General features: G+C 46.9%; 1 protein-coding gene across 1 annotated transcript; it reads right to left on the bottom strand.

The window, feature by feature from the left end:
• Positions 1 to 354: 354 nt before the first annotated feature.
• lonp2 (lon peptidase 2, peroxisomal) lies at positions 355 to 26,837 on the bottom strand. The gene is made up of 15 exons (XM_035417716.1): positions 26,480 to 26,837; positions 24,860 to 25,118; positions 24,348 to 24,479; positions 22,584 to 22,706; positions 22,081 to 22,244; positions 20,572 to 20,666; positions 17,678 to 17,936; positions 14,202 to 14,343; positions 11,427 to 11,577; positions 10,909 to 11,035; positions 10,473 to 10,621; positions 6,963 to 7,096; positions 3,961 to 4,168; positions 3,406 to 3,596; positions 355 to 2,245 (listed from the first exon to the last, which is right to left on the bottom strand). The coding sequence occupies exons 1-15, from the start codon at positions 26,710 to 26,712 to the stop codon at positions 2,015 to 2,017; spliced, it is 2,598 nt and encodes an 865-aa protein (XP_035273607.1). The 5' UTR covers positions 26,713 to 26,837; the 3' UTR covers positions 355 to 2,014.
• Between the last annotated feature and the right edge of the window lie 65 nt (positions 26,838 to 26,902).

The raw sequence follows: 26,902 nt of genomic DNA, 5'->3' as shown, positions 1-26,902 counted from the left end.
CACATATAATTCACCTCACCATTGCATCCCAGACACCTGGCTGAGGTACAACAGCAATATTGCACCACAACCTCCTCACCAACCACCAGCTGAGGCAGAGAGGGAGGGACCTTGTATCGCAAAATTCTTTGGGGTGCTTTACTTTTAGAAAGCCAGGACGGGAACATGGCCAGGACACTGGGAAAATCCCAAATCTAGGGCTACGTGCTGGAATACATGAGCACAGCGAGTCAAGTCCTTAGTTCAATGTCTCATTCGAAAGACACCCCCTCCGACAGCACAGTGTCCCAATCACTGCACTGGATCATTGGACAACAGTTTAAGTACAGAGGGAAGACTGCTCACTGTCACCAATTCTAGTGCAGCTGGTTTATTTCTGGGAGATAACACACACAAATATTAACCAAGTCTACCCCTTTTCAGCTTCAGCCACTAAACAGAAGATCAAATAAAATAGTCATAGTGATCATAAAGAATATTGACAGAAACCACCACATTATTATGGTATAGTTGGAAGTGATGTTTCCATGGCGTAGGTTTTGAAAAGACCAATTTTTAGGTTTGCTACGGCCATTTACGTTGAGCACATAAGGTTAATTAACATCACTCACAAGTTTACATTTACAGAAAGCCATTAACAATATAGACTGCTTACATTTACATAAGCAGGTAACTAATTTTCCCTGACAGCTGGTAAGCACAGTCATACAAAGTACACACATCTAATTGTATGGTTTGCATCAAGGTGCAAGAATATAGTCATTTTATCATAAGTAGGTAAAAATTGCTTTAAGATGTAATACGATGTAAGTAAGACCAGTAAGGCTTAGAGTTTCCATCAGTTAGCAGATACAAAGTAAAAGAGACTTAAGACAGCAATCCAATTAGTTTAATCAAATGGTAAAACAGTTTCATCGCAACGCAACCTTTTCAGAAGTGGAACAAAAGACATTTCTATCATATTTTTACCACTTTTGAGGGACGTGTAATCTTAAATTCAATTTCTCACTGATTTGAGAAACTGGTTTTAGAACAAGGTTACACAAGCTGCTCCAATTTAATGAGTTCATTCATTCTCACTGCTTGAATGCTAAGCCATGACCTTCACAAGGACACAAATATATTAACATTTCCATTATCTGTTTGTATGTGAATCTCCCAACGAATACAGCTGTTAGACCATTCTATTTATTAATCCGTGGCTACATGTGGTTAGTCCTCACAGTCAAGAGCCTGCTCACCAATGACAGGACAGTACCAACGAGCAGTGTCATGGACAATTCAAAAAAAAAAAGAAAAGGTAAAATATAGCAATGACCCTGTTATGGACCCCGTCCAAATCTGATTTAACCAATCAGGACACGCATGAACAGTGAGGTTGTTGTCAACTGCACACAAAGCTTAGGCCACTGCTGATCAGATCCACACAACTCATACATCTCAACAAAATGAGACAGACAACTGCGGCCATTTTGAGCTATTACACACTGAAAGCACACTCCCAACTATGGCAAAATAATTCCTTCAATGAATTACCTAGTGGGAGGGTTAGAATCCCCAAATCCCAAAATTAAGGAGATTGCGTGACATCATCTAAGTGGGGAAAAGGCTGTTAAGTAATGCGTTCAGTGCAGTCAAAACAAAAACAAAGAAATTAAATTCTCCCGACAGTTACTCATTATATATAAGGTCACTTTTCAGCTAGTGTTTCTTTACCTAAGAGTATATTAGCAGGGAAGTGACTTTCCTGCTTACTCAGGAAATACAGATTTTAATGACCTGAAATTGCACTTTTGTTGGGTTTGTTGCTGAAAATCCTGTCGATGTGCAAAAGCCTGACGTGTGTGCTTGTGACGTATCCAAAACCTCTTCCGCTTCCAGACACTTAGGGTCTGAAAAATCAGTATTTCTGATTAATCAGGAAGAAACCACACCCTTGATAAGAGGAACAGGAAGGGGGATGTCTGTTGGAGGAGTTTTCCGGGGGTAGGTAGGAGGGGAGAGGGCTGTGCCCTCAGAGTTTGCTGACGACCTGCGGAGGGGCGAAGGGTTCCTGGGTGGCGGGGAAGCCGCCGTCGAAAGCGGCGTTGAGCACCTCGTCCAGCGAGCTGGCCGTGACGAAGTCCAGCTCGGCTCGGATGTGAGGCGGGATCTCCTCCAGGTCCTTCTCGTTGCGTTTGGGCAGGACCACGCGCTTCAGACCCGCCCTGTGAGCTGCCAGGACCTTGTCCTTGATCCCGCCCACCTGGGGACAGCAGCCAGTCACCGCTCATGCTCTTACACCAGGGCTGCCCAGCCCTGCTCCTGGAGATCTACCGTCCTGCAGGTTCATTCTACTAATTAGCAGCTCCAAGAGATCTCTGGCTGTTGACTGAGGTGTGCTTTGCTAGGGCTGGAGTGAAAACCAACAGGACTCTCCAGGAACAGGGTTGAGCAGCGCAGTCTTACACACACAAAAGCACTCAATGTAAATACATGCACACATTTCTGAATAACTGCACACCTAAAGAGACAGTTCACCATGATAACCACATAGCATGCGTTTACTCACCGGCAGCACTAGGCCCCTCAGTGTGATTAGTGTTTAGTGCTTAGTGTACAGATCCCAGCAGTGTGATTAGTGTTTAGTGCTTAGTGTACAGATCCCAGCAGTGTGATTAGTGTTTGGTCTACTCACTGGCAGCACTAGGCCCCTCAGTGTGATTAGTGTTTAGTGCTTAGTGTACAGATCCCAGCAGTGTGATTAGTGTTTGGTCTACTCACTGGCAGCACTAGGCCCCTCAGTGTGATTCGTGTTTAGTGCTTAGTGTACAGATCCCAGCAGTGTGATTAGTGTTTAGTTTACTCACCGGCAGCACTAGGCCCCTCAGTGTGATTAGTGTTTAGTGCTTAGTGTACTGATCCCAGCAGTGTGATTAGTGTTTGGTTTACTCACCGGCAGCACTAGGCCCCTCAGTGTGATTAGTGTTTAGTGCTTAGTGTATTGATCCCAGCAGTGTGATTAGTGTTTGGTTTACTCACCGGCAGCACTAGGCCCCTCAGTGTGATTAGTGTTTAGTGCTTAGTGTACTGATCCCAGCAGTGTGATTAGTGTTTAGTTTACTCACCGGCAGCACTAGGCCCCTCAGTGTGATTAGTGTTTAGTGCTTAGTGTACTGATCCCAGCAGTGTGATTAGTGTTTGGTTTACTCACCGGCAGCACTAGGCCCCTCAGTGTGATTCGTGTTTAGTGCTTAGTGTACAGATCCCAGCAGTGTGATTAGTGTTTGGTTTACTCACCGGCAGCACTAGGCCCCTCAGTGTGATTCGTGTTTAGTGCTTAGTGTACAGATCCCAGCAGTGTGATTAGTGTTTTGTGCTTAGTGTATTGATCCCAGCAGTGTGATTAGTGTTTGGTTTACTCACCGGCAGCACTAGGCCCCTCAGTGTGATCTCTCCAGTCATGGCCACATCAGAACGCACAAGGCGACGACTGAACAGCGAGGCCAGGCACGTCACCATGGTGACGCCAGCAGAGGGGCCGTCCTTGGTCACTGCACCCGCCGGGAAGTGCAGGTGAATGTCCGTCCCCTCCAGAGGGTCTGCCCCGCCCGCTACTGCATCATACGCACACACAAAAACTCTCTCAGACAAATATTCATATTTGAACAAAATATGGCCTCAGTGTTTCCCTACATGGTCCTGAAGAGCGTTTGTATGGAATTTTTGTGTGTGTTTATGAATGTGAGCAAGTATTGTGAACAAGTGTGTGTTATGAACTTGTGTGTATGTAAATAAATGAATGTGTGTATGAGTGGGTATATGTGCAAGTGTGTGTATAAATGAATAAGCATTCGTTAAACATTGACATTGAGTAGATACAAAGTGTATGTGCGTGTGTGTGTGTGTGTGTGTTCACACTCACAGTTGGTCAATTGGTAGGTTTATTTATGTATGAGCACGCGTGTCGGTGTGACTCACGATTGGTCAGCTGGTACGTCTTTGCGTTGCTGCGCAACCAGCTGATGGCCAATTGGGCAGACTCCTTCATGACGTCACCCAGCTGCCCGGTCAGGGTCAGCTGCCCCTCCCCCTCCATGCGACTGGCCTCCACGAACATGATCTCCCCACCCAGCGGCGTCCAGGCCAGCCCAATGGCCACGCCCGGCAGCGTCAGACGCTCAGACACCTACGGGGAGGAGGGGTTGAGTGACACCTGTCAATCATGCCCTTACAAGGAGAGGTAAGCGAACAGCTGCAGACAAAATCAAAGTGGGGATTAAGAGTGTCCTTGGAAACTGCAGTGGTAAAGGACAGGAAACCATGCAATCCTCCCATCTACAATCAATGAATATCTGGGTTTCTCTCTCACACACTCTCACTACCTCTCTTACTCTCTCACTCTCACTATCAATCTCATTCTCTCACAAATGCCTGTCTCACTCAAATTCAAATTTGAAATGAGTATTACTGGATTATAAATCTCCCTCTAAGAGGAAGGGAAGATCCATTGTATGTCTCAGGACGGGACAAAAAACATAGTGGGACAATGTGTAACCCCCCCACCCACCCAAGAAAGGTATGAAACCCACCCCCAAACACCCCAGAGGCTGTCATCTGATCACCTGATTCTCACCCCTTCCTGACCCCACCCCCCTCAGGCGATGAATCAGACACATTCCAGACCCCCTCTGAAAGGCTGCCACCCCCCCCACCCCCCAAGGCTGGAATGACGTCTGCGTGATGTAATGTAAGGAGACGCCGCTTGCCACTCCCTTAATCGATAGCTCTTACCTATATTTGTCATTGTATTTTTAGATTGATTGGCAGAGTTTAAGTATCTTGCACCATTTCAGATGCCAGCCCTTGAAGGCTTATAAGACACTCCCATATCAAGATACACTACGTACTGTAAGCATGACAACAAAACACTGCATGTAGCTGACACAAAAGGAAAGGTACCTACAGGTAAATACATAATTTACTACAGAAAAACGAAATCTCATATTCATAATATAAATTTTGCCTTCTGTTCCTGTTCTTGGAAATAAAATTGTGTATCCCAAAAACATCTCTTCTAAAGGAATAATCAAGCTTCACACCATTCCACTATCCACACTTCTTTCCATTTCCCTCACATACAAATGCACAGCTCTCCCTCTCTTACAGCATTACACCAAACTACTTCAACTCAACTGATGGACTGTAGAATTCCAGTTCTTCAGTGAAATATGCATTTAAATGTCATTAACTTTTAATTTTCTACCAATTTATTTAAAAACCTTTTTGTGTTTTATTGCAGACACTTAAGACTACAAATGAAGGGCACATTATAAGTTATTATATTATTATTACTACTATTATTATTATCATCATTATCATCATCATCTTCTGCTGTTCATTATATAATTTGCCCCAAATTATTTATTTGCTCTGCTAATTTTGATAAATTCCTAAGCTGCTGCTGCTGCTGTAGACCGCTCATGTTTTACTGCGGTCTGGTACAGGAGTAAAACGGTGTTGGTGTATGTAGCAGTTTAAAATAGATCAGTATAACTGTCTGGAACAAGTACCAGCACACACACCCCAGGCCCTCCAGCGATGCAGCTGTGAACCCTGGGTATGATACAGCATAATCCTGCTGGTCCAAAAAGCACGCGCGAACGAGAGAGAGAGAGGGGGAGGGAGAGAGAGAGGGAGGGAGGGAGGGATAGGGAGGGAGGGAGGGAGAGGGGGACAGGGAGGTGGGGAGAGAGAGAGAGAGAGGGAGGGAGAGAGGGAGAGAGCGAGAATAGGAGAGGGGAGGGGAGGGGAGGGGTGTATTCCAAGCCCTGTTAATGCTTTGTCCTAAAACAGCCCTAAAGAACCACTGAACTGCAGGAGACATGTTTTCCTTCGTGTTGAGAGCGGGCGCGAAGCCGTTTTGGGCTGGAGCCGTTTCCCGCCCGCGTCCTCTCGCTGTACGTCAGCGCGTTCTCCCGCGGGAGCGCCAGCGCTGCCGCGGGCGATGATGTCAGCGGGGGAAACGCACCTGGTGACATCAGCCTCACGCGCCTTCGCTGACGGAGCGCTCCACGGCGGCTCGCTGCGCGCTCAAGAGCGCCGCGCTCCGCTACAGCCGATTAGCATGGCGGCGCGGCGCTACCGCTGCCGCAACACGCCAGTCAGAGAGAGACAGAGAGAGCGCTCGAGTCTAAAGGGGAACTAGAGGGGGGGAACAGAGCCGAGGGTTGCCAAGAAACGCAGAGCCCCCCCCCCCCTCGTCCGTACGCTTGGAGGAGAGAGAGAGTGAGAGGAGAGGGAAGGAGCGAGAGAAACTTGGGAAGTGATAGAGGACGAGGGAAAGAAGAAGGGAGAAGGCAGGAAAAACAAAGAGCTGAACGGGGGAACGAGGGGAATGAGTGTGTGCTTGATTTTCTCGCCCGTTTAGGATAGGTTCCAATCAGATGGTTCAGAGGAAATTCCTTTTTATTTCAAACAAAATTCAATGCATCATCAAATGAGAATCATGGCCTGGGGTGGCAGGTTAAGCTGGTTTTAGTTCCAACCAATTATCCGCCTTAAGTTGTCCAATTATTTCATTGTTTAAACACCAAAGTGAAACATTTCTTGAGTGTGTGACCCTAGTCATCATTTCTTGCATACACAAGAAGACACTCAATGACAACAAGTAGTGTTAATACGTTTACACTATTAATTACTCTTCATTAATAGTTCATATATTAATTATTCCCAACGCCATTATAGTAGTTATATTGTAGTTACATATATGTAACTAACAACAGGAGTAAATGGGCAACCATTGCACAAGACTTGAATTCAGCTTCAATGTAAATGCAGGCAGGTAGAATGAGGTAGAGGGTGGCCTCTGTTGGCTTCAAAGCCACATTGGACCCACCCACATTTCTTCAATCTGCATAAAGGAGATGGAGGGGTGGAGGCATGACTGTTCTAGAGAGAACCCTGCACCACCGACAGCTCACCTCCATCTCGTAGAGGGGCGGGCCCAGGATGTCTTTGAGGGCGTGGCAGTCCAGCACGATGGGCATCTCAGGGGGCAGGGCCAAGTCACCCGGGTCCCCCAGAGTCTCCTGCCCCCTGCCCTCTTGCTCCTGGGCTGGAGAGCAGACACACAGAGAGACAGACAGACAGACAGACAGACACAGACCGAGAGACAGACAGAGATAATGTCAGAGTCGGAGGGAGTGAGCAAGCAACTATATCAGTGCTTTGTTGGATTCATGATCCTCGTTGTTATACCAAATTATTATTTTTATCTTCCTTTTGTTGTTAATACCCCACTCTGTTGACTGTGCAAGTTTTCCTTTTTTTGTTCTACCAACAGTACGCCAACAGTATGTCAATAACAGAGAACACAAGTGAATAAAGAGAGAGAGATGGGCAGACAGAGACAGACATATATGGGGTGAGAGAGAGAGAGAAAGAAATAGAGAGAGAGCACGCTTACGTATCATTTTGCTACATGCAACAGCTGTTACAGTATCATGCATTTCATGTTTAAAACCCTGCGGTGGTAATACAGTACATTGTAATGTCATGACAGTCTAAGCCCTGAAAGTAGCAGTCAAAATGGGGGCAGGGGGAGGAAGGGGAGATGAAGGGAGAGAAGGGGGTACAGGGGGTGGAGAGGAGTGGAAGCGCCCAGCTGCTGGTCATCCTCACATAAACGAAAACCTCACAGATGGCTGACAGGGACACAGGGGACTCATCTGTACGGGGGGGGGGGGGGGGCGATGCGGTCTCCCCCCCCAACACCTGCCTGATGATCATCGCTCCCCGTGGCATTGCGGGTGGAAATTCGGGGTGGGGGTAAGGCGGGAGGACACCTGCCTCTCTGAACGCCCCAGGCTGGTTTTGTGAGAAAGATGCCCCACGGCCTCTTTTCCCCACGTGCCAGTGGCTGCCCGCGGGTCACGTGACCCCGACTGCCAATCACGCGTGCGCAGGGAGGGGGGGGGGGGCGTGCTCAACCGCAACAGAGGGAGCATTCACGGCACCAACAACTCAGGGCAAGAAGGCGGGGGAGGGAGGGAGCAGAGAGAGAGAGAGAAAGAGAGAGAGAGAGTCAGAGGGAGGGGAGGGTCAGGCAGGAAGAAAGAAAACGACAGAGGGAGAGACAGAAAGACAGAGATGGAGAACGGGGGAGACAGAAAAGGCTACAGAGAAGAGGGACAAAGAGAAAGTGAGACAGAGGGAGAGAGAGAATAAAAAAAATGAAACATTTTATTTCCTTTGCATTACAGCTGCCGGACTTTATACGGCAGCTGCGATTCACTGTGTGTCGTCTTCTTTCCCCCAGAGAAACAGGAAGAGAGGCAAGCGAGCTCAATAGACTGAGATTTCTCTGGGGTCTAATCTCTGTTAGATTCCTCCCGGACAGAACTGTAGCCTCTGTCCTGTTTATGAGCTAAACGCTGCATTGATAATACGGACAGCCGGGTCCAGCAGGAAGCCCAGCCTTCAGACTGTGTGTTCCTAACACAGAGGAATTTGGACAAGGAGAGGGTGGTTTTCCTGCTACGACCGACAGTCTTATTAAAAACCGATCCGAAATTCCGCAACGCAGGCCCGGCCAAAACTTCAGACCCCTCTCCTCACCCACCGCTACAGAACGAGAGAGAGAGGAGAGAAAAAGAGCGAGGGAGGCAGAGAGAAAAGCCAATGAGAGAAAGGAGGAGGAATGGAGGGAAGAAATGAGGAGGGAAAAAAAGACAGGCCAAGCAGGAAAGAAAGTCAGAGGACTGGGGAGGAGAGATAAATGAAGGAAGAAAAGAAAGGATCGGGAGGGAAAGGTGCGAAGGACAGGCTGCACGTGTGACAGCTGTCACATGACCACTGCAGCTGAGAGTTAAACCCCCCCACGCACACGCACACATACACATACACATACACATACACACACGCACAAACATCCCCCTCCCACACCCCCCACCCCTCTGCCCTCCCCCCCTGCTTTGTGCTGCATTCCCAATAATGTCACCGTTACCTGGCAACAGAGCGCCGTCCGCGCAGAGCACGGAAGGGTTAAGCCACCCCCCCCCCCCTAGTTGGTGCACAGAGTAAAAGCAGGTGGGTGGGAGGAGTCACATGACCTCGGGTCTACCACCGTAGCTGCACCATAAACGACCCCTCCCCCCCCCTCCCCCCCCCCCCCCCAACGGTCATGCAGACTGGCAGCGTTATTCCTCCTGTTACACAACCGCTCAGCGCCACAGCAGCTGGTGGGAGGGGGGAGGGGGGAGGGGGGAGGGGGGAGGGGGGAGGGGGGAGGGGGGAGGGGGGGGGGTGGGGTTATGGGTGGGGAGGGTGGCGCTCCTCTGGTGTGCCCTGTGCGTGGTGACGGAATGCAGTCAAGAGGGAGGCTGGTATGCCTGACGGGTGTGCGTTCGGCCAGCAGAAAAGGCTGTGTTTATTCGTGAGTGTGTGTGAGTGTGTGTGTGTGTGTGTGTGTGTGTGAGCGTGTGTGTGTGTGTGTGTGTACGTATGTGTGTGTGTGTGTGTGCGTGTGTGTGTGCTGCATGTGTGCGCGCGTGTGTGTGTGTGTGTGTGTACGTATGTGTGTGCGTGTGTGTGTGTGCGCGTGTGTTCAGACAGACGTGGAAAGTCTAGGGGTCAGAAAGTAAAAGCCCTACAATGTGTTATTTTCACCCATGAATTCTTCAGCCAGCTGATTTCACTAATTACTCCCACCTCCTGGCTGAAGAATTGTGCAAATTAGCAAATTAGCAAATTAACAAAATACTGGGGAGGACCTCTAGTTTCTGAACCTGGATTTTTTCCATGTCTATGCGCGTGCATGCTAGTGAACAGCTCTTATAGTGGCAGGACCTGCTCCACTATCAGCCAGCTCCACAAAGTATTAGTTCTGACCGCCATTTCTGAGCATCTGTACAAACCAAGGCCTCATCTTCCGTGTGTTTTCACACCACAGTCTAACGGGACTAGGGCCAGGGCACAGGACTAGCTTTCAGAGTGACAGAGCCTGTCTGCTGTCTGCTTCGTATCACTGCTGGTTAAAATCCAAGAGAAACATCATTTAGTCATCGATCGCTTGTCCTGACAGGGCCACAGCAGGACACACGCAGACCCGAGACTGACAGTGGCCTTCTGGTTTAGCATGCATGAGACCTTGCCCCCTGCTTCAGTCAACCCTTTCAAAGACTTCGCTCCTGACCTGCAGTACACTTGTTCTTTTTGCCAGGTACAACCTACAGCCATAGCACTATGAAACTCTATGTCTGTGGAGGACCCAGGACTGGTTTTCCTCTTAGGTCACTGTGTGGCACCATGCACTTAAGGGACACCTGTTAGTGCAGGGATTCTAAGTATAGCATTGGCTGCGGTTCAACTTCATCAAGTTCATATGGCCACCACCATTCCGAATGTTGAATGTCCTGAACTGCCCATGTTTTTAAAATCAAATTTCAACTGACTGTCCGTCAAAAACCACTCCGCCCAGGCCCAAGTCTCACCTCCGACCTCGCCCCCGGCGTGGGAGGAGTCCGGAAGCGGGGGGTCAGGCTTGGCCGCCTTGTGCCCCTCCGCCACTTTGACAGCCACCGCCCGACAGATCGCCCCGAACTTCCTCTCCAGCGAGCGCACGCCTGCCTCTCGGGTGTACCTGGGTGGGCAAACACCCGCACAGACAGAAATATCAGACAAAGGGAGTAAACACATTCAAAAAATTATTTCAACTATTTAAAGAAAAACTTTATCAAACATCCTTATCACCTATTTTGAAAAAGTGATTGCCCCCTTAGTTACTCAGTCAACCAATTAACCAACTGTAATTAGATTCAGCTGAGCGAGCATTGTTGTGTTGAATGGCCTGTTTTCATCATTATGTTATGTTATATAAACATATATACATATGTGTGGGTACCATATGTGATCTGAGTGAGGGGGTACCTGCTGATGATGTCCTTCGTGGTGTCCTGGGGTATCTGCAGCTGTTGGGGGGTCAGCCCATGCTGCTCCAGCTGGTGGGGTATCAAGTGACGATGAGCAATCTCCACCTTCTCCTCCTGAGTGTACCCTACAGTACAGTACACACACACACACACACACACACACACACACACACACACACACACACACACACACACACACACACACACACACACACACATTCAATACAAATTCACATACATTTCATGCATACAATAGACACACACAAAAGACAGATAAAATTATACACATACACATGTGTATGCGCACACAGACATATGTACATATATAAAATGGTACAGTATATAGATCCTAAGGTTCAGTTACCACTTGATTGCTATATATAGCTTTTTAACTCATGTTATTCAAATGGCAATCCAATGGAATTTAATTACTGCTCAATCTGTAGCTTGGCACAAACTCAATTACACTGCTTAGACACAGCCTGTGCCCATGACATTTGACCCTTGACCCCTGACCTGGCACCTGCAGCACCTCCATTCTGTCCAGCAGGGCAGGGGGTATGGTTGCCGTGGTGTTCGCCGTGGCAATGAACAGCACTTGAGAAAGGTCAAAGGCCACATTGAGGTAATGATCAGTGAAGCTGTGGTTCTGCTCCGGGTCCAGAACCTGGAGCAAACACAGACACGGCCAAGATAAGAAAGAGCCTGGCGCGTACGCATACATACACACACACACACACACAGTCACACAAAATGGCTCTCAACCAACAGACATATGGGTCACCTTCCATTTACAGGGAAGTAGTTTTTTATAAGTAGCATCACAGAGTAATACTGGAAAAAGAAGAGTATTAAATTTACTCTACAATGAAAACAAAGCTGAAAATTTTATAGCAACAAAAAAGAAAACAAATATAGATGTGCGAGGGAGAAAGTGGGCTCTACTGCAAAACCTCACTTCCCTACTCTTCTCCTCCCATTCCTTCCTTCCTTCCTCTCCCCCTCCCAAAATTGGAAGGAAGCTTTCTCCCTGAAACTCTCTCCAAAGTTGGTGGGAACACAGGAAGTGTTTGTCTGAACTCCAACACATGACCATGGAAACTCCTAACTGTCTGAGCTGGTGAAGAGGGGTGGTTCACTGCAAGAGCAAAAAAAGAGTGATAAAGAGAGAAAAAGCAGAGGGAGAAAAAAGGAAGAGCCAAAAGATACAATGGCAAAGAGAAATTGAACAGGGAGAAAAGGAGGAGGGGTGGAGAGAGAAATTGAGGGCATACAGAAAGAAAGGAGGATAGAAAGACAAGTGGGCAGTGAAAATGAGAGCAGGGTGATAAAGAGGAGGAGAGAGGGAAGAACACAGATAAAAAGGTAGAGAACAAGAGGGGGATGGAGAAACAGAGGAGGGAGAAATGGAGTAAGGGGAATAGAGTGAGAAAGGAATAGAAAAAAGAAAGAAGGGACAGAATGAAAGTGTGATAGAGGAAGCAGGGGCAGGAATCAGAGAAGAGAGAGGGAGAGAAAAAGAGAGGAGGGCAGAACCAGAACAGAGAGCACAATGCACCTCCACAGATCTACAGACAAGATTCTCTCAGACAACGTCATGACTAAACCACACGCACCAACCGATAAGAGGATTACAGCGAAGAAATGCCAAACAACACAAACCCGTCAAGTGTGTGTGTGTGCGTGTGTAAGATAGAGAGCGAGTGTGTGAGTGTGTGTGTGTAAGATAGAGAGTGAGTGTGTGAGTGTGTGTGTGTGTGTGTGTGTGTGTAAGAGAGCGAGTGTGTGTGTGTGTGTGTGTATGTGTGTAAGATAGAGAGTGAGTGTGTGAGAGTGTGTGTGTGTGTGTGCGTGTGCGTGTGCATGTGTGTGTGTGTGTGTGCGTAAGGTAGAGAGCGAGTGTGTGTGTGTGTGCGTGTGTGTGTGTGTGTAAGATAGAGAATGAGTGTGTGAGTGTGTGTGTGTGTGTGTGTGTGTAAGATAGAGAGTGAGTGTGTGAGAGCGAGTGTGTGTGTGTATGTGTGTGCATGTGTGTGTGTGTAAGGTAGAGAGCGAGTGTGTGTGTGTGTGTGTGTGTGTGTGTGTAAGGGTGTGAGAGTGTGCCTGTTTTTGAGACGCTACGCGTGAGATTACACAGCTGTGGCTTTGCGTGGTGGGTGCGTGCGCCCCTATCTGTCTGAGAGAGACCAAGATCACACAAGCATGCTTTCATGCGACTGCAGGCATGCGCGTTTGCATACGCATTTGCGTCAGCGTGTTTTTATTTGTCTGCGTTCATGTCTGCGTGACAGCGCGTCCACTTTCGTTTCTGTGCATGCAAGGGTTTGCATATGCATGTGTGTGCTTGCCACTGTGTGTGTGCTGCTGTTTCAGTATTTGTGTGTGTGTGTACGTGCAATTGTATATTTCAACTGTTTTTTGAGTTTCAGTGTACAAATGAAAAGGAAATAGTATATGGCGTAACAGACAATACAGTTATTACAGATGACATATGAAATACACTCTAATTTAACCAGATCTATATCTGTTATATGATTCATAATATTTCAGGATGTCAAAAAGAAAATAAACAACACAAATATGCAAAGTAACCTAGAAGTAAATGAAGTGTGCAGGTGTGCTGATAAACACAAGGGCAGTAATGTGCGTGTTTGTGTTTGTGCGTACGCGTGTGTGCCTGCGTGTGTGGTATCTGAGCTGAAGGACTGGGATGTGGCGAAGTGCGTCTGGGTGGTGGGGGGGGGGGGGGGGTTGTGGGGGAGATTTATCAGCATTCCAATCACTGTAGTGATGTAGGACCACACAACCTCTAACCTGTCCTCCACCCACTCCACCCCCCCACCCCCCATACACAACCTGACCACGCCCACATAAACCTGAATGAACCTCAGCAGCAGGCTCCTCCACAGCCATTTATCTGCTTGCTCTCCTTAATCTTCTACGGGACCCCTAATCCCCCCTTTGCGTGGGGCTTACAGGAAACGGGACGCTTATGGGAAAGCCCGCCGAAAACTGGGGCAGAGGGGTTAGCACATGACCGGATGACACAGTTCAGAGCCCCGCCCTGCCCGCTCCGTCCTGCCCCGCCCCTCCCCAGGGGACATCTTTCTGTCAGGCTTCCATTTTTCTGTGTTTTTACAATGAGTTCCATCCTTCGCTTTTGCAATAGCAACCAGATATTTTTCCTTACTGTCCCAACATTTTTGACAGAGATGGGAGGGGCCCCGCTGTCTGAATTCAGTTCAAATCACTTTTGCTGGTGGTTTCCATCCCCCCTGCAGTTCCCCTCACCTCCAGCAGGGCGGCGGCAGGGTCTCCCTGCAGACTCTTTCCCAGTTTGTCTACCTCATCGAGCAGAAACACGGGGTTGTTCACGCCCACCGTCTTCAGCCCGTTAATGATGCGGCCGGGCATGCTCCCCACATAGGTACGCCTGGAGAGAGAGAGAGAGACAGAGAGAGAGAGAGAGAGAGCGAGAGAGACAGAGAGAGAGAGAGAGAGCGACAGAGTGAGTGAGAGAGAGAGCGCTTGCGAGTGAGAGATAGAGAGGAGAGGAAGAGGGAGAGGGAGAGAGAGAGAGAGAGAGAGAGAGAGAGAGGAGAGGAGAGGAAGAGGGAGAGGGAGAGGGAGAGGGAGAGGGAGAGGGAGAGGGAGAGGGAGAGAGAGAGAGAGAGAGAGAGAGAGAGAGAGAGAGAATGACAAAAATAATGACAATATTAGGGAAAAATATTTTAAGAAATTTTAAAAACATATCCCCAACTTCCTCAATCTTGAAAAGAGCAACAAACTGCCAATAGTTTTGGGGGAGGGACCAACAGCACATATTGCAGCAAAATGTGTGTCTGAATGCCATATAATGAGAGACAGTGAGTGACAAAACAAACATCATCACACAATACTACAGTTTACAGACAGACACACAGACATCACGCACAGACACACAAACACACTCACAAATGCTTAGAATCAACACAATGTTGTTGTCATGTTGGCTGTTATTATTATTATGTTATTAGCATCTTAGTGTTATAAAAATTAATATGTAATTATAACTTTATGTATATGTATGAGTATATCTGTATTATATATATATATGTATGTGTGTATGTTTGTATGTATGTGCACATATATGTGTATGTGTATATGTGCGTATATATATGTATCTATGTATGTATATGCTGTATGTATATATATAATGTGCACTATATATACAATCATATTATCCTGTTATAATTCTTTGTTTCACATGTTCCTTGCCATGCTTTGGCAATACAAATGCAAATTTTGTCATGCCAATAAAGCACTTTGAATTTGAATTTGAGAGAGAGAGAGAGGGAGCGAGAGAGAGAGCACAGAATACGAAAGAGGAAAGATAGGAAAAGAGAATGGAAAGAACAAGAGAACCAAGAGGAGGGAGGGAATAAGGGCATTGAGGAGGGAAGGCAGAAAAAGTAAAGAGGAAGGGAGAGAGGGAAGAAATGAGGAAAAAAGAAGAGAGCAAGGAGAGAGAGAAAAGAGAAAATAAAAAGGACAAGATGTGGGGCAGGTAGAGGGAGGAGAGCAGATGAAGGAACACATCATAGAGCAGGTTACAGAAAGAGGCAGACGGGTTTGGTGAAAAATAGAAAGAAACAGGGACAGAGAGAAGAGTGCAGAGGAGGAGAAAAGGTTGGTTAAACTAGGGCTCCTGTATGAATCAGCGCAGGGCAAGCAGTAACTGTGCCAATATAAAACGCCATCCTACACAGCTGTGGCCTGGATTCAATAGCGCAGTGGAAAAACAAAGAGTCCCTCCATAATTAGAGGGAAAGGTGAACATCACTCAGTGAAAGACTGAGTCCCACTCCCTATCTCACGCACACAGACAAACACACACACACACACACTCAGACCTCCCACACATGCACTCACAAACAGATATCATATACACATTAACATGTAGATACATGCGCATGTAAATTCACAAATGCAATCAGGAATGTTTCGCACACACAGAAGCACAGCAGACAGATTGGTGGAACATGCAGGATGGGCCACAGGGCAGGGGGGTGGGCTCAACCTGCCCAAACCTGCTCATCAAGTAGCCATCGCTCCTCACCCCCCACCCCCCACCCAATCTCCACAGGCAATGTAACAAAAGTAACAAAAATGACATCATGGGTAATGACTGATGGTTGTTCTTTTTTTTCTCTCTCATACTTCTCTCATAATATTTCAGTGATTATATACACCCCCGCTACTGTATCCCCCCCCCCCCCCACCCATCCCCTCTCCCCACACAGGGATTGGAGAGGAGCTAATGAGAGGTTCTCTCACCTACACATCCTCCACACGCACACATACATACACACAAACATACGCGTGACCACACACACACAGGTAGTTAGACAGACACAGGAAAGCAGATTGCAGGAGTAATTACAACACCCCTCTCTGCCAGGCTAATCTTCGGATTAAGGTCTAACCGCACCATATCTGCCTCCTGGCTTTCTGATAGGCCCAAAGCAATTAAACCCCGCCCACTCACATCCCACACCTGAGCGAGTATTAGACCCACATCCTGCTTCCCAAACTCCACCCCCATCCTACGGTGTGTGTGCGTGTGCACACCTTCCACACTTTGGTGATTCAGCAGCTCTAACCCTACCCTCCCACCCCCCCCAACAGGGTGGCAAGTCCAGTATAATTGCTAGGACAGGTGCTCCAATACTTTGTGTTGGGGAGCCCCCTGGTAAGCCAGTTTTCGTTCCAATCATAATTGCAATTACTGAAGTGCAACAAGCTCTTAATCACTTTTAATTAGCAAGGTTTAATGAAGCAGGATTTAGACCCTTAAAGGCACATTCAGGCTGACTGTGTGGCAACCTTGTGTCCTGAAACTAAACCATTTGGGAAAACGATGAGTTCAAAGGAAACTGTAATGACCCAAACTTGCACAGCGCTAAAAATCTGCTTAAACTGAATGTTATGCGACTTAAATACATTTTCAACAATCTTAATTAATCATGAAATTGATTGGAAATAAAAAAAATCACACAAAAGTCCTCCAGAGCAGAGCCTGTTGACCCCTACTAAGGGGACTGTGTGTGTAGCCCAAGTTAGACCCAGTTTGATTCCTAGCTGGGACACCCACCCAAAAAAGGCACTCAACCTCAACAGCTTCAGTAAGATAACTAAACCAACTGCACGCATACAACATGTGGGCAGTGTTGAGTCTCTCTGATTAAGAGCACTTACTAAATGAGTAAACGCAGCGTAACCCGGGGGTGGAAAGACTTCAGTGGGATTTTGATGTCTCAAATCTCACCAGTGCTCGCAAATACGCACCATAAACAAAAGGCCCATTTGCACAACTGCCAAGCCAGTAATGGTTATTCAATAATCACTCAGTGTGCAGGTTGTGAAATTTTGAGGGCACATTGATGCCCGGAGCCAAAAATAAAAAACAGGAAAGGAAAGGAGGAAGTAAGATTGCACATAATGAAGCCAGACGGAGAGCTCCAACACACGGGAATTCACGGAAATGTGCAGAACTTTTCAGTCTCTGATAAATGTACCTGTGACACAGACGTAGACACACAGACACACTCAGACAGACAGACAGACACACACACACACACAAACTCAGACACACACACAGACAGAAACAGACACACACACACAAACTCAGACTCCGACAGACACACGCACACACACACACAGACACATACATACGGACACAGACTCCGACAGACACACATACACACACACACACACAGACTCCATACCTGTGGCCCCGGATGTCGGACTGGTCGCAGACCCCGCCCAGCGCGATGCGGTGGAACTCGCGGCCCAGGGTCCGGGCGATGGAGCGGCCCACGCTGGTCTTGCCCACGCCGGGCGGGCCCACGAAGCACAGGATGGGGCCCTTGAGCGCCCTCTTCAGCTGGCGCACCGCCAGGTACTCCAGGACCCGCCGCTTCAGCTTCTCCATGGCGTAGTGGTCGCTGTCCAGCAGCACGCGAGCCGCGCGGATGTCCAGGCAGTCTGGGGGCCGGGCAGAGGTCAGAAACCCAACAACCAGCGGGTCATGGGTTCAAATCCCAAAATCCGCATGCTTAACCTGAAAGATTTACACCACTCCAAGGGCTGGAGTATTTCAATTTCACTCAGTTCTGGAAATGATCTCACCAAATGCCAACACTCAGATATTCAATGAGGTTTTTTAATCAATTCACTGAATTTAAATTAATCACTGAACAGACTGAACAGTAAAGGAATGGACACCAAGCCCACAGTGTACTGGATTTGAGTTTCATTTCCCTTCAGAGCCGCATGCTACGCACACCATCCCTCATAAGGACGTGAACAGTGAACAATGTGCCATAGTGTAGCACCGTGTTCCAACGTCCGTACAAGAACTCCACTGCCGGTTTCACAAAGAGAACTTTCCACAAGGACAAGTTCAAAGAGCGCAGTCGCTCGTGAGAAACTTTCGGTGTTGAGTTTCACACGGAAAGAACGTTCCAGATAACGTCCTAGCTGACAGCTGGGTGCAGGTTACGTGCATGGCCACGTCCTCTATCCCCATTCAGGCTAATGATGCAAAAACAACGATCATGCCCTGAATGATTTGGACTGTGGCGTATCGTAGTTGGTGTGCCTCTGCCCACTTAAAACAATGCAGAGCGAGCTACGGCTGCACTGCGCTAGCACTTTCAGTGTGAAAGACCCACGGCGGGGCAGTGCTTGTTGCGCACGTACGCACGAGGGCATGAACACAAACAGTGCAGATAAGAGCGCGGGGGTAAATGAGGCGCGGGCGCAAGGGCTGCAGCACACGCGCCCGACCGCTTTATCAGCACAGACGCTACAAAAACACAAACCGTCTTTTCTGAGAAAACACGATAGGGGAGCATACACAATGCTCACACGCACGCGCACACACACACACACACACACACACGCATACCTGCACACCTGCACACGTGCACACACGCACGCCCACACACACGCACGCACGTGCGCACACACCCAAGCACACGCACACGCACCCACGCATGCTCACACGCACGCGCGCACACACACACACGCATACCTGCACACGTGCACACACGCACGCCCACAAACGCACGCACGTGCGCACACACCCAAGCACACGCACACGCACCCACGCATGCACGCATGCACGCACACAGACAGGATCTTTTGGAAAAGAGATGCCCGATTCGAACAGCAGATAAAACGGAACACACACACACACACACACACACACCGCCAGCGTCATCGCAGGTGAAGGCGTCTCCACGCCCCCTGTAAACACTCCTGTTGTTCTCCTCTCCACTTCGCCCTCCACCCGGACCGTGAACAAACGCCGTGCCCCTGTTTGTCCGTTTGAGCTGTGTATTACACCCAGAACAGCCACTCCTCCTCCCCCTGCCTAAATGCCTTGTAATTTTTCAAAAAACGTTCTCCCAGCCTCATGCCGGGCAATAAAAATAAGAATCTACACAATAAAACCAAACACAAGAGATTTAGATGCTCTATAACTCTTTCTGAGGGAAAGTGTTGTGTCGGGTAAAAGCGTGGGGCTTCAATTTGCCACTGAACTCATGCTACAAGCACACACAAATACACCTACATACGTGCAGATGCTGACGTACATACATACACACTCGCAAACACGGATGCACCCACACACCTTGGACATAACACATCAGGTACATAACCGATCATGTAGTAACTCAACCCACCACCTTCCCCCCTTTTTTTTACTTTAACTGATTTTAACATTTATTTATTTTTAACTTTTTTCCCCCTGAGTATATAGAGTTAAAGTTACAACATTCTTAATACGTTTCTTTATTATCATTTTATGTTTTGTTTTTCATTGGGAGCCTACTGTGGTTTAGGCAGTCTCACTTATATGTTGTAAAATAAAACATTTTTAAATGCAGGTCTTCCTCTAGTCACTCCAGACAGAAGGGTAACTGGGTAGCAGGAAAGAGTTCAGTCTCCACGCCCAAAACATGTCCGCCTCACCTACCATCAGCTGTTCCCTGCTTTAAAGAGTCAGGGGTGTTATCTGTTTGGATTGCCAGCACCTGGACTACTACAGGAGCTAAGCTGCTCCCAACACCAAACAGGTACATTTCTGAGAGGGTTTGAGTGTATGTGAGTGTGTGTGTGTGTGTGTATGGTGTGTGTTTGTGTGGGTGTGTCTGTGTACATGGGTGGAGTAGAGCAGTGGACCACCGCAAATCTCATAGAGGACTTGGATTTCACATTAAAGCAGTAACTCCACCCTTTCTTTCTAGGCCTGTGGTACATTACCACCTTGGTACTGGGCCAAAAAGAAAAATGCAGTGTAGTGCTCCCCCTGGTGGCAACAAGCTGTAATGTCATTATGACTTGCAAATAGGTGCAAGACACCAAGAACAAACAAAATAAAAGAAATATCTCCTTAAATATATATATAAATGTATCTATAGGCCTTTTCCTGGAAGGAATGAATGACCAATTATACCTCTATCAGGCAGAGATGGATCTAGAAATGATTTGCGCAGGGAAAAAAATATGAAAATGCCCCCCCCCCCCCCCCCCGCCCCCACGCATGTACATGTGCAGTTTAATGGGTGTGTGAGTGCACAAGCGTGTGTGTGTGTGCAAACAGATGTGTTACCTGTTGTAGACTTGCTCCACGGAAGTTCCACCATCAGCTCCACGTAGTTTCGGGTGAGGGCGTACTCTGGCATTGACTGGGGCATCTTCTTCAATCTGCACAAACAGACAGACAGAAAAGCCCCTTTCACACATTTTCCACACATGACATGACTGTTCCAGATAGGTTTTGTCTACCCTCGGAAGCAATGCAGGACAAATATTAACGTTACATTAGCATGTCTTTAAAACAGTCAGATTGCCAACAGATTTAGCAGAGATGTAAAACCTACTAACGCAACATAGTTGAAGACTGATAGTTTTAAGATGATGTATGGTAACATCTTTAGTCAATATAACTCCGTTATATGATTCCAAATAAAGTAGCTACCACTAGATAAACAAAGGAAGCATGGTTTATCAGCGAAAAATCAATACTTGAACACAGAGTGGTTCTCGGTAAAATGCAATTAAAATTCTGTTAGCCAAGTTAAATAGCTAGCTAAATCAGCCACTGATATGTGGCACTAGCCACCTTGCCACATCGGAGAAAGCAGCAACTTACACTGGAAGAGCCTGAAAAAGATATTTACCAGGGAGAAGTAGGCTATTGCACAGCACACAAGCCATTTGTGGCTATTTTAATGGTGTTCTAACAATTATCAAAGCCATATGAAGCAAGGATAGCAACACTGTTTATTCCATTCTCAAAATAAATGTTCACATTTCCCTCACAGAATCACACAATGCAGCTCCAATATCTTCTACATGCAATGCCTCGTTTGTGCAAGAGTTTTTGATAGGACAGATTCAGTAAAGGTTTAAATAAATTGTGCCAGAAACAAAAGGTCTTGGAAAAGATTATCCAAACATTGTGCACGTCTTATCCAGAAATGTTGCTGCTTTTGTTCACACTAGATCCATGGTGAAAGATTTCCATAAATCTTACTAGTTTCTAACCCAGAAAACTGACTCTGGCCACACATGAGGCCAACATGGAAAATTGCTGGAACATTTAAGAAGCATGTATGAAAGCAGCTAATGAGAAAGAGCAAGAAAGGGAGCACATCACTACACATGTACATATACACACAAATACATGCACAAATAGCGCAACCAAACGGACCCGGTATACAGGTAACCCACTGAGAATTCTGGTAGTTGTAGTTATTTGCTAGCGTGTTTTTCAGGATATTAACAGATAGAGGCAAACGGGGAGTGAACACTGATGTGCATTTGGCACCCGTGTCCCTGGGTATTGCTACATGGAAAGTGTCAAAAGCACAGCAATATGCCAGGTCAGAGGAAACTTGGGCTGTCAAATAAATAGTAGAATAGAATAAATTCTACAATAACAGGACAGCTCTTATCAACACAACAGGTGAGTGATAAAATGGAAGAGAACTACAAGAACATACTATTAAATGTTTGTTTTAAAAAAAGCAGGCAGAAACACAGTGTGGACAGACGGGACGTCCCATCGTCAGACAGACACACAGATGGATGCGTGGACGGGGGGATGGGGGGGTACCGTTTGAGCTCCTTGAGGCACACGCGCAGGGCCGGCTCTGGCATATTGGCCCCTCTGACCTTCTTCTCCAGCAGGGCTATGTCGTCACCTTCGTCTTCCTCACTGTCCTCCTCCAGGGAGAACTGTCGCCCTGGAAACACCCCGCCCCTCCGCACTGCCAGCACCTGGAGGACAGAGGGCACAAAGTAAAAGTACAGAAGCAAGAGGGAGAAGAGAAAGGGATGGAGTGAGGGAAAGAGGAGAAGATGGAGAGTAGAGAGGAACAGAAAGAGAGAGAAAATGAGAAATTTTAGATATCTGTGACAAGTGCTTTAGTAAATATAGAGACACTTAAGTGCTCAGATGTGGCAGGACAAAGAGAGAGTGAATTCAATACCTGTTATAATTTCCCCATATCATGAACATCTGAATGGGCAGTTCATTCAAAATTGTTTCCACCTGTTTGCACCATGTTTCCCTATCACACAGACAGATGGGGTCAGAGGTCACAGGGAGAGCTGTACCTTCTTATCATCGTCCGGTCTGGGTTTCCTGGTCTTCTGGAGCAGTTTGAGGCCCTCGATCTGTCTCGTCAGCAGCGGCAGAGTCTTCTTAAAACGTTCCTCAAGGCTCACTGCATCCAAAACCTGGAAACAAAAAAACACAGCTGTAACACAATTACACAATCACTCAAACACACACACACTCACTCACACACACAAATTCAACAAACTGTACCAACTTACCTGTAAAACAAATACACAATCACTCAAACACACACACACTCACTCACACACACACACATTCAACAAACTGCACCAACTTACCTGTAACACAAATACACAATCATTCAAACACACACACATTCACTCAAACACACACACAATCACTCACACACACAAATTCAACAAACTGTACCAACTTACCTGTAACACAAATACACAATCACTCAAACACACACACATCCACTCACACAAACAAATTCAACAAACTGTACCAACTTAAATGTAAAAAATACACAATCACTTACAGGTTCACCAACTCACAACCACAAATTCAGTATCAGCGGGGAACCCAGCGACGAGCTATCGAGGCCTAGCACCTCCCGAATGCATTCATCACTCCAAGTGCTGCGATTGCGTTGTGCTATTTTTTCCTCTAGTACAAAAATTTAGCACATAAAAATAGCCTTTAAAACCAGAGTCACAGTGACTTGCTTCTGACAGCTGGGTGGTTACATAACGTCAGCTCTCCTCCACAATGAAATTATCAGAATGTAACGTGAGAAGGGCATCACTGGCGCCAGGAGAAGCTCCAAAGGGAATTGGTCTAGCTCTAAAGGGGTGTGGCTGAGCTCCAAACGGGCAGAGCTTAGTGTACCCCTAACCCTATTCCGAACCACAACCCTAGGCCATGCCCCTTTGGAGGCAGGGTACTCCCATTTGGAGCAGCTCCAGGCCGCAGTAATACATACATTGTGTGATACTGGTAAAAAAAAAAAGAAAAAAAAAAGGTCAGGATTCATGGTGTTGCCTAGATACAGGCAGAGATGCAAACCTACCCCAATAGATTTCAGATTGAACTACGTTTTAGTTGACTCATTCATCTAGAGTGTAACATGTAAATAATCAGATTTCACTTGTGAAACATACTACATCATCATATGCAGAAACGAATACTTACACAATCATTTGAGTTCGAGGCTAGCTTTTTGATGCTAGTTAAGGATCAAAAAACAAAATAACTAGCTATCTAGCTATGTTACCTGTAATTCTTGCTAGATATTGTTAATATTGGTTTCCATAATTTGGCCTAATTTTGATATCAGTGCTTTGTATGCGTGAGTAACTTGCCATTTTTGTACGTTGAAAAAATGTTTTTCTTCAGATACCAATATACCTGCAACAGAAGTACACAATCACGTGCACAATCTCTCGCTCACACACAAGCATTCACTCACAAAATCACTCACATACACACAAATACAACATACAGTATCAACATGCCTGTAACACAAATGCACAATCATGTGCACAATCACTCACACAAGCCGACTCCATATACCAACATACCTGTAACACAAACACACAATCACGCGCACAGTCACACTCACTCTCGCTCGCACGCATACACACACACATACACTCACACAATGTAAAGACCTAAACTGACTAAATCTGATCATGCTGTTTTTAACAGCTTCTTCTGCACACATGCAATCATTCCTCACACACACACACACACATGCACGCACGCACGCACACACACACACATGCTCAGTACTGTACCTCCAGTTTCTCCTGGTTGGACGTGCGGATCATGGCAGCCAGGACATCTGGCAGAGTCTCTCTGGGGAGACTGTCCAGCAGCCGCCGTAACTTAGCAACAACAGGGACAGACATGTCCAACATACTCAGCAGCTGGCAAAGGGAAAGAGACAGGAAGGAAGAGGGAGAGAGAGCATGTCACAGAGCGATGCAGACTGAATGCTTATAGGGCTATACTGCACTGCTACACAGTAAGAGTGAGGTATTGGTGACAAACTCGATGCACATACAACACGCACATGTAAAGGGGTTAGCCTGCGGTGGGTTTGAAACCGGGGCCTACGCTGGTTTCTCAGTGCAGAAAGAAGTACAGTTCAGCACCCTGAGTTAAGGTCTCCAAAGAAACAAATCACACTCCAATCACTTCTCCAGTGATGACTTTATATTCTGATCCCCACTGGAAAAGTTGTTCAGTTGATAACTTTGATAACTTATGACTGGTCTCCACCCCAGACACACACGTGCACACGCACCTGCACTGCCACCTGGTAGAACCTCTGCGACAGTTCCCCGAGCTCCCCGTCTGCGCTGGCTGCGTCGACTGCGTCTGCAGCGTCTGCGCTGGCGTACTGCTCCAGTTTGTCCAGCTGCACGACCTCGCCCACGGGGAAGGGGCGCTCCTTCAGCAGCTGCGCCACGCGGAAGCGACACACCCCCGTGATCAGCAGCGTGTAGTGAGGCTTCGGCCAGTTGCTGCCCACAACCTGCACCGCTAACCCGGCCGTGCCGATCCTAGCGAAACAGCGCGAAGGAGGATTAAAACGAACACCGCGCCACAACGTGACCGATTTACACGAGGCTTCAACGCAGATTTCTACTCCGCGCAGTGTGAGCAGGCCACGCTCGCATTTCTATCACTTATTATATTCATATTATATTCGCCCACCTGGTACGTCAGTTAATTATGATTTGAATCCATATATTAATGGTCCTCACAAGGCACAACCTAAAACAAATCAAGACAACCTGTCCCCCCAACTCTGCCCCCCAGGACTGATGACAGAGATAACAAGACTACAAACCAAGACATTTTGAACACAAGCAGCACTATCAATCACGATGTGCCACACATTAGGATAGTAATCATTTATTTAAAGAAGAAAAAAACATCTGTATGGACCCCCATGTGCTCTACCAGTTCACAGAACTCTAGTCCTTAGAACATTGCAGACTGCAACAAGGCAACGACTCAAAGTAAACACACTAACTATATACAAGCTAAACTTTTCTGTTTTACCTTGCTTTTCTTTAGATTGTGAAGCACTGTTTTATAGTTGGCGTATTTACTTTGATGTGTTGCCTTGGTGCCATCTCAGGATTGCACATGGCATGTAGTAGGCTACATACAGATGTATTTTGTTTTGATTTCTTTACTAAACGAATGAATACTAGGCTATCCTATCGTGTGGTGAAAATATAATAAAAGATGCAGTGTGGGAGGCACAGAACGCACGGACACACAGGTAGGCTACTGTGCCGTTTGTTGAATCAAACAACACAAGAAAAAGCTCGGGAAACAATGTGAAAATGTTCATGCGCCCTGTGACTATGGAAGACTGAAGATTAATAAGGGTCCGCACTGCAAAACGGTTATTCTGCAACAACTTCAAATATGGACTCTGGCATAACACACAAGGGTAAAGTCCGCCTGGCCCCAACGATCTTTCCAGAAAGCAATGGAAATTTCAGCATTGCGTAGTACTAATAATGTGACATACAGTTTGTATTCCAATACAAATTCAGATGGTTTTTACTTCATTTGAGCTATCAAATTAGTCATCAGTATGATTAGCTCTCTACAAAGCTAGGCAAATTAGCTAGCAAGCTAGCATCATGCTAAACTCGTGAAAGCTAAGCAAGAAGCCAACGTAGGTCTACAATATTAATCTTAGGTACCTAAAAAGTTAATTGTTTATGAAGCATTTTACTCAATAATCAGCAAATTACTTATCTTACAAACGAATAACATTATTATAGTGTTAATGTGTTACATCACACCGGTTAATGAACTTGATTGCTGGGTATCATTATAAAAAATGACAGCGACAGCTTCATGGGTGGAGGTTGACGAGAATACGTAAGTTGCTAACGACCTGTGCAGCGTTGGGAGATCATCGGTGTCGTGCTCGGGGTCTCGAGTGTTGGGGATCACCCCGATGATGGTGCTTTTAAGCGAGGTCCCCTTCAGAAGCCTGCTCTTAACCAACTGCATGTTCCTCGCTGTGTCCACACTAATCCGCATCGTGGACCCCGGTAAAAGCACGCCTTCGTGGGTTAAGAGCAGAGGCAGTCGGCTCGGGATTCGAATACCGCTGTTGGATGTCATGGTCGGCGTTTTAAAGAGCCTTTTCCACAAGTTTTGTAAGCAATGAAGTGTACGACTATTTCATCTCAGTCAAGCAGCTGATGAGCAAAATAAGTGCAAAGTACGGATCCCTGTAAGAGACAAATATCCTTTTCTGCGCACACCACTAGGTGCCCCCTCGTGGCTAGAAGTGTCATAACACTTCGACGCC

This window comes from Anguilla anguilla, chromosome 5 (genome assembly GCF_013347855.1).
Source record: "Anguilla anguilla isolate fAngAng1 chromosome 5, fAngAng1.pri, whole genome shotgun sequence".
NCBI lineage: Eukaryota > Metazoa > Chordata > Actinopteri > Anguilliformes > Anguillidae > Anguilla > Anguilla anguilla.
This window is presented reverse-complemented; position numbering and strand designations above follow the sequence as displayed.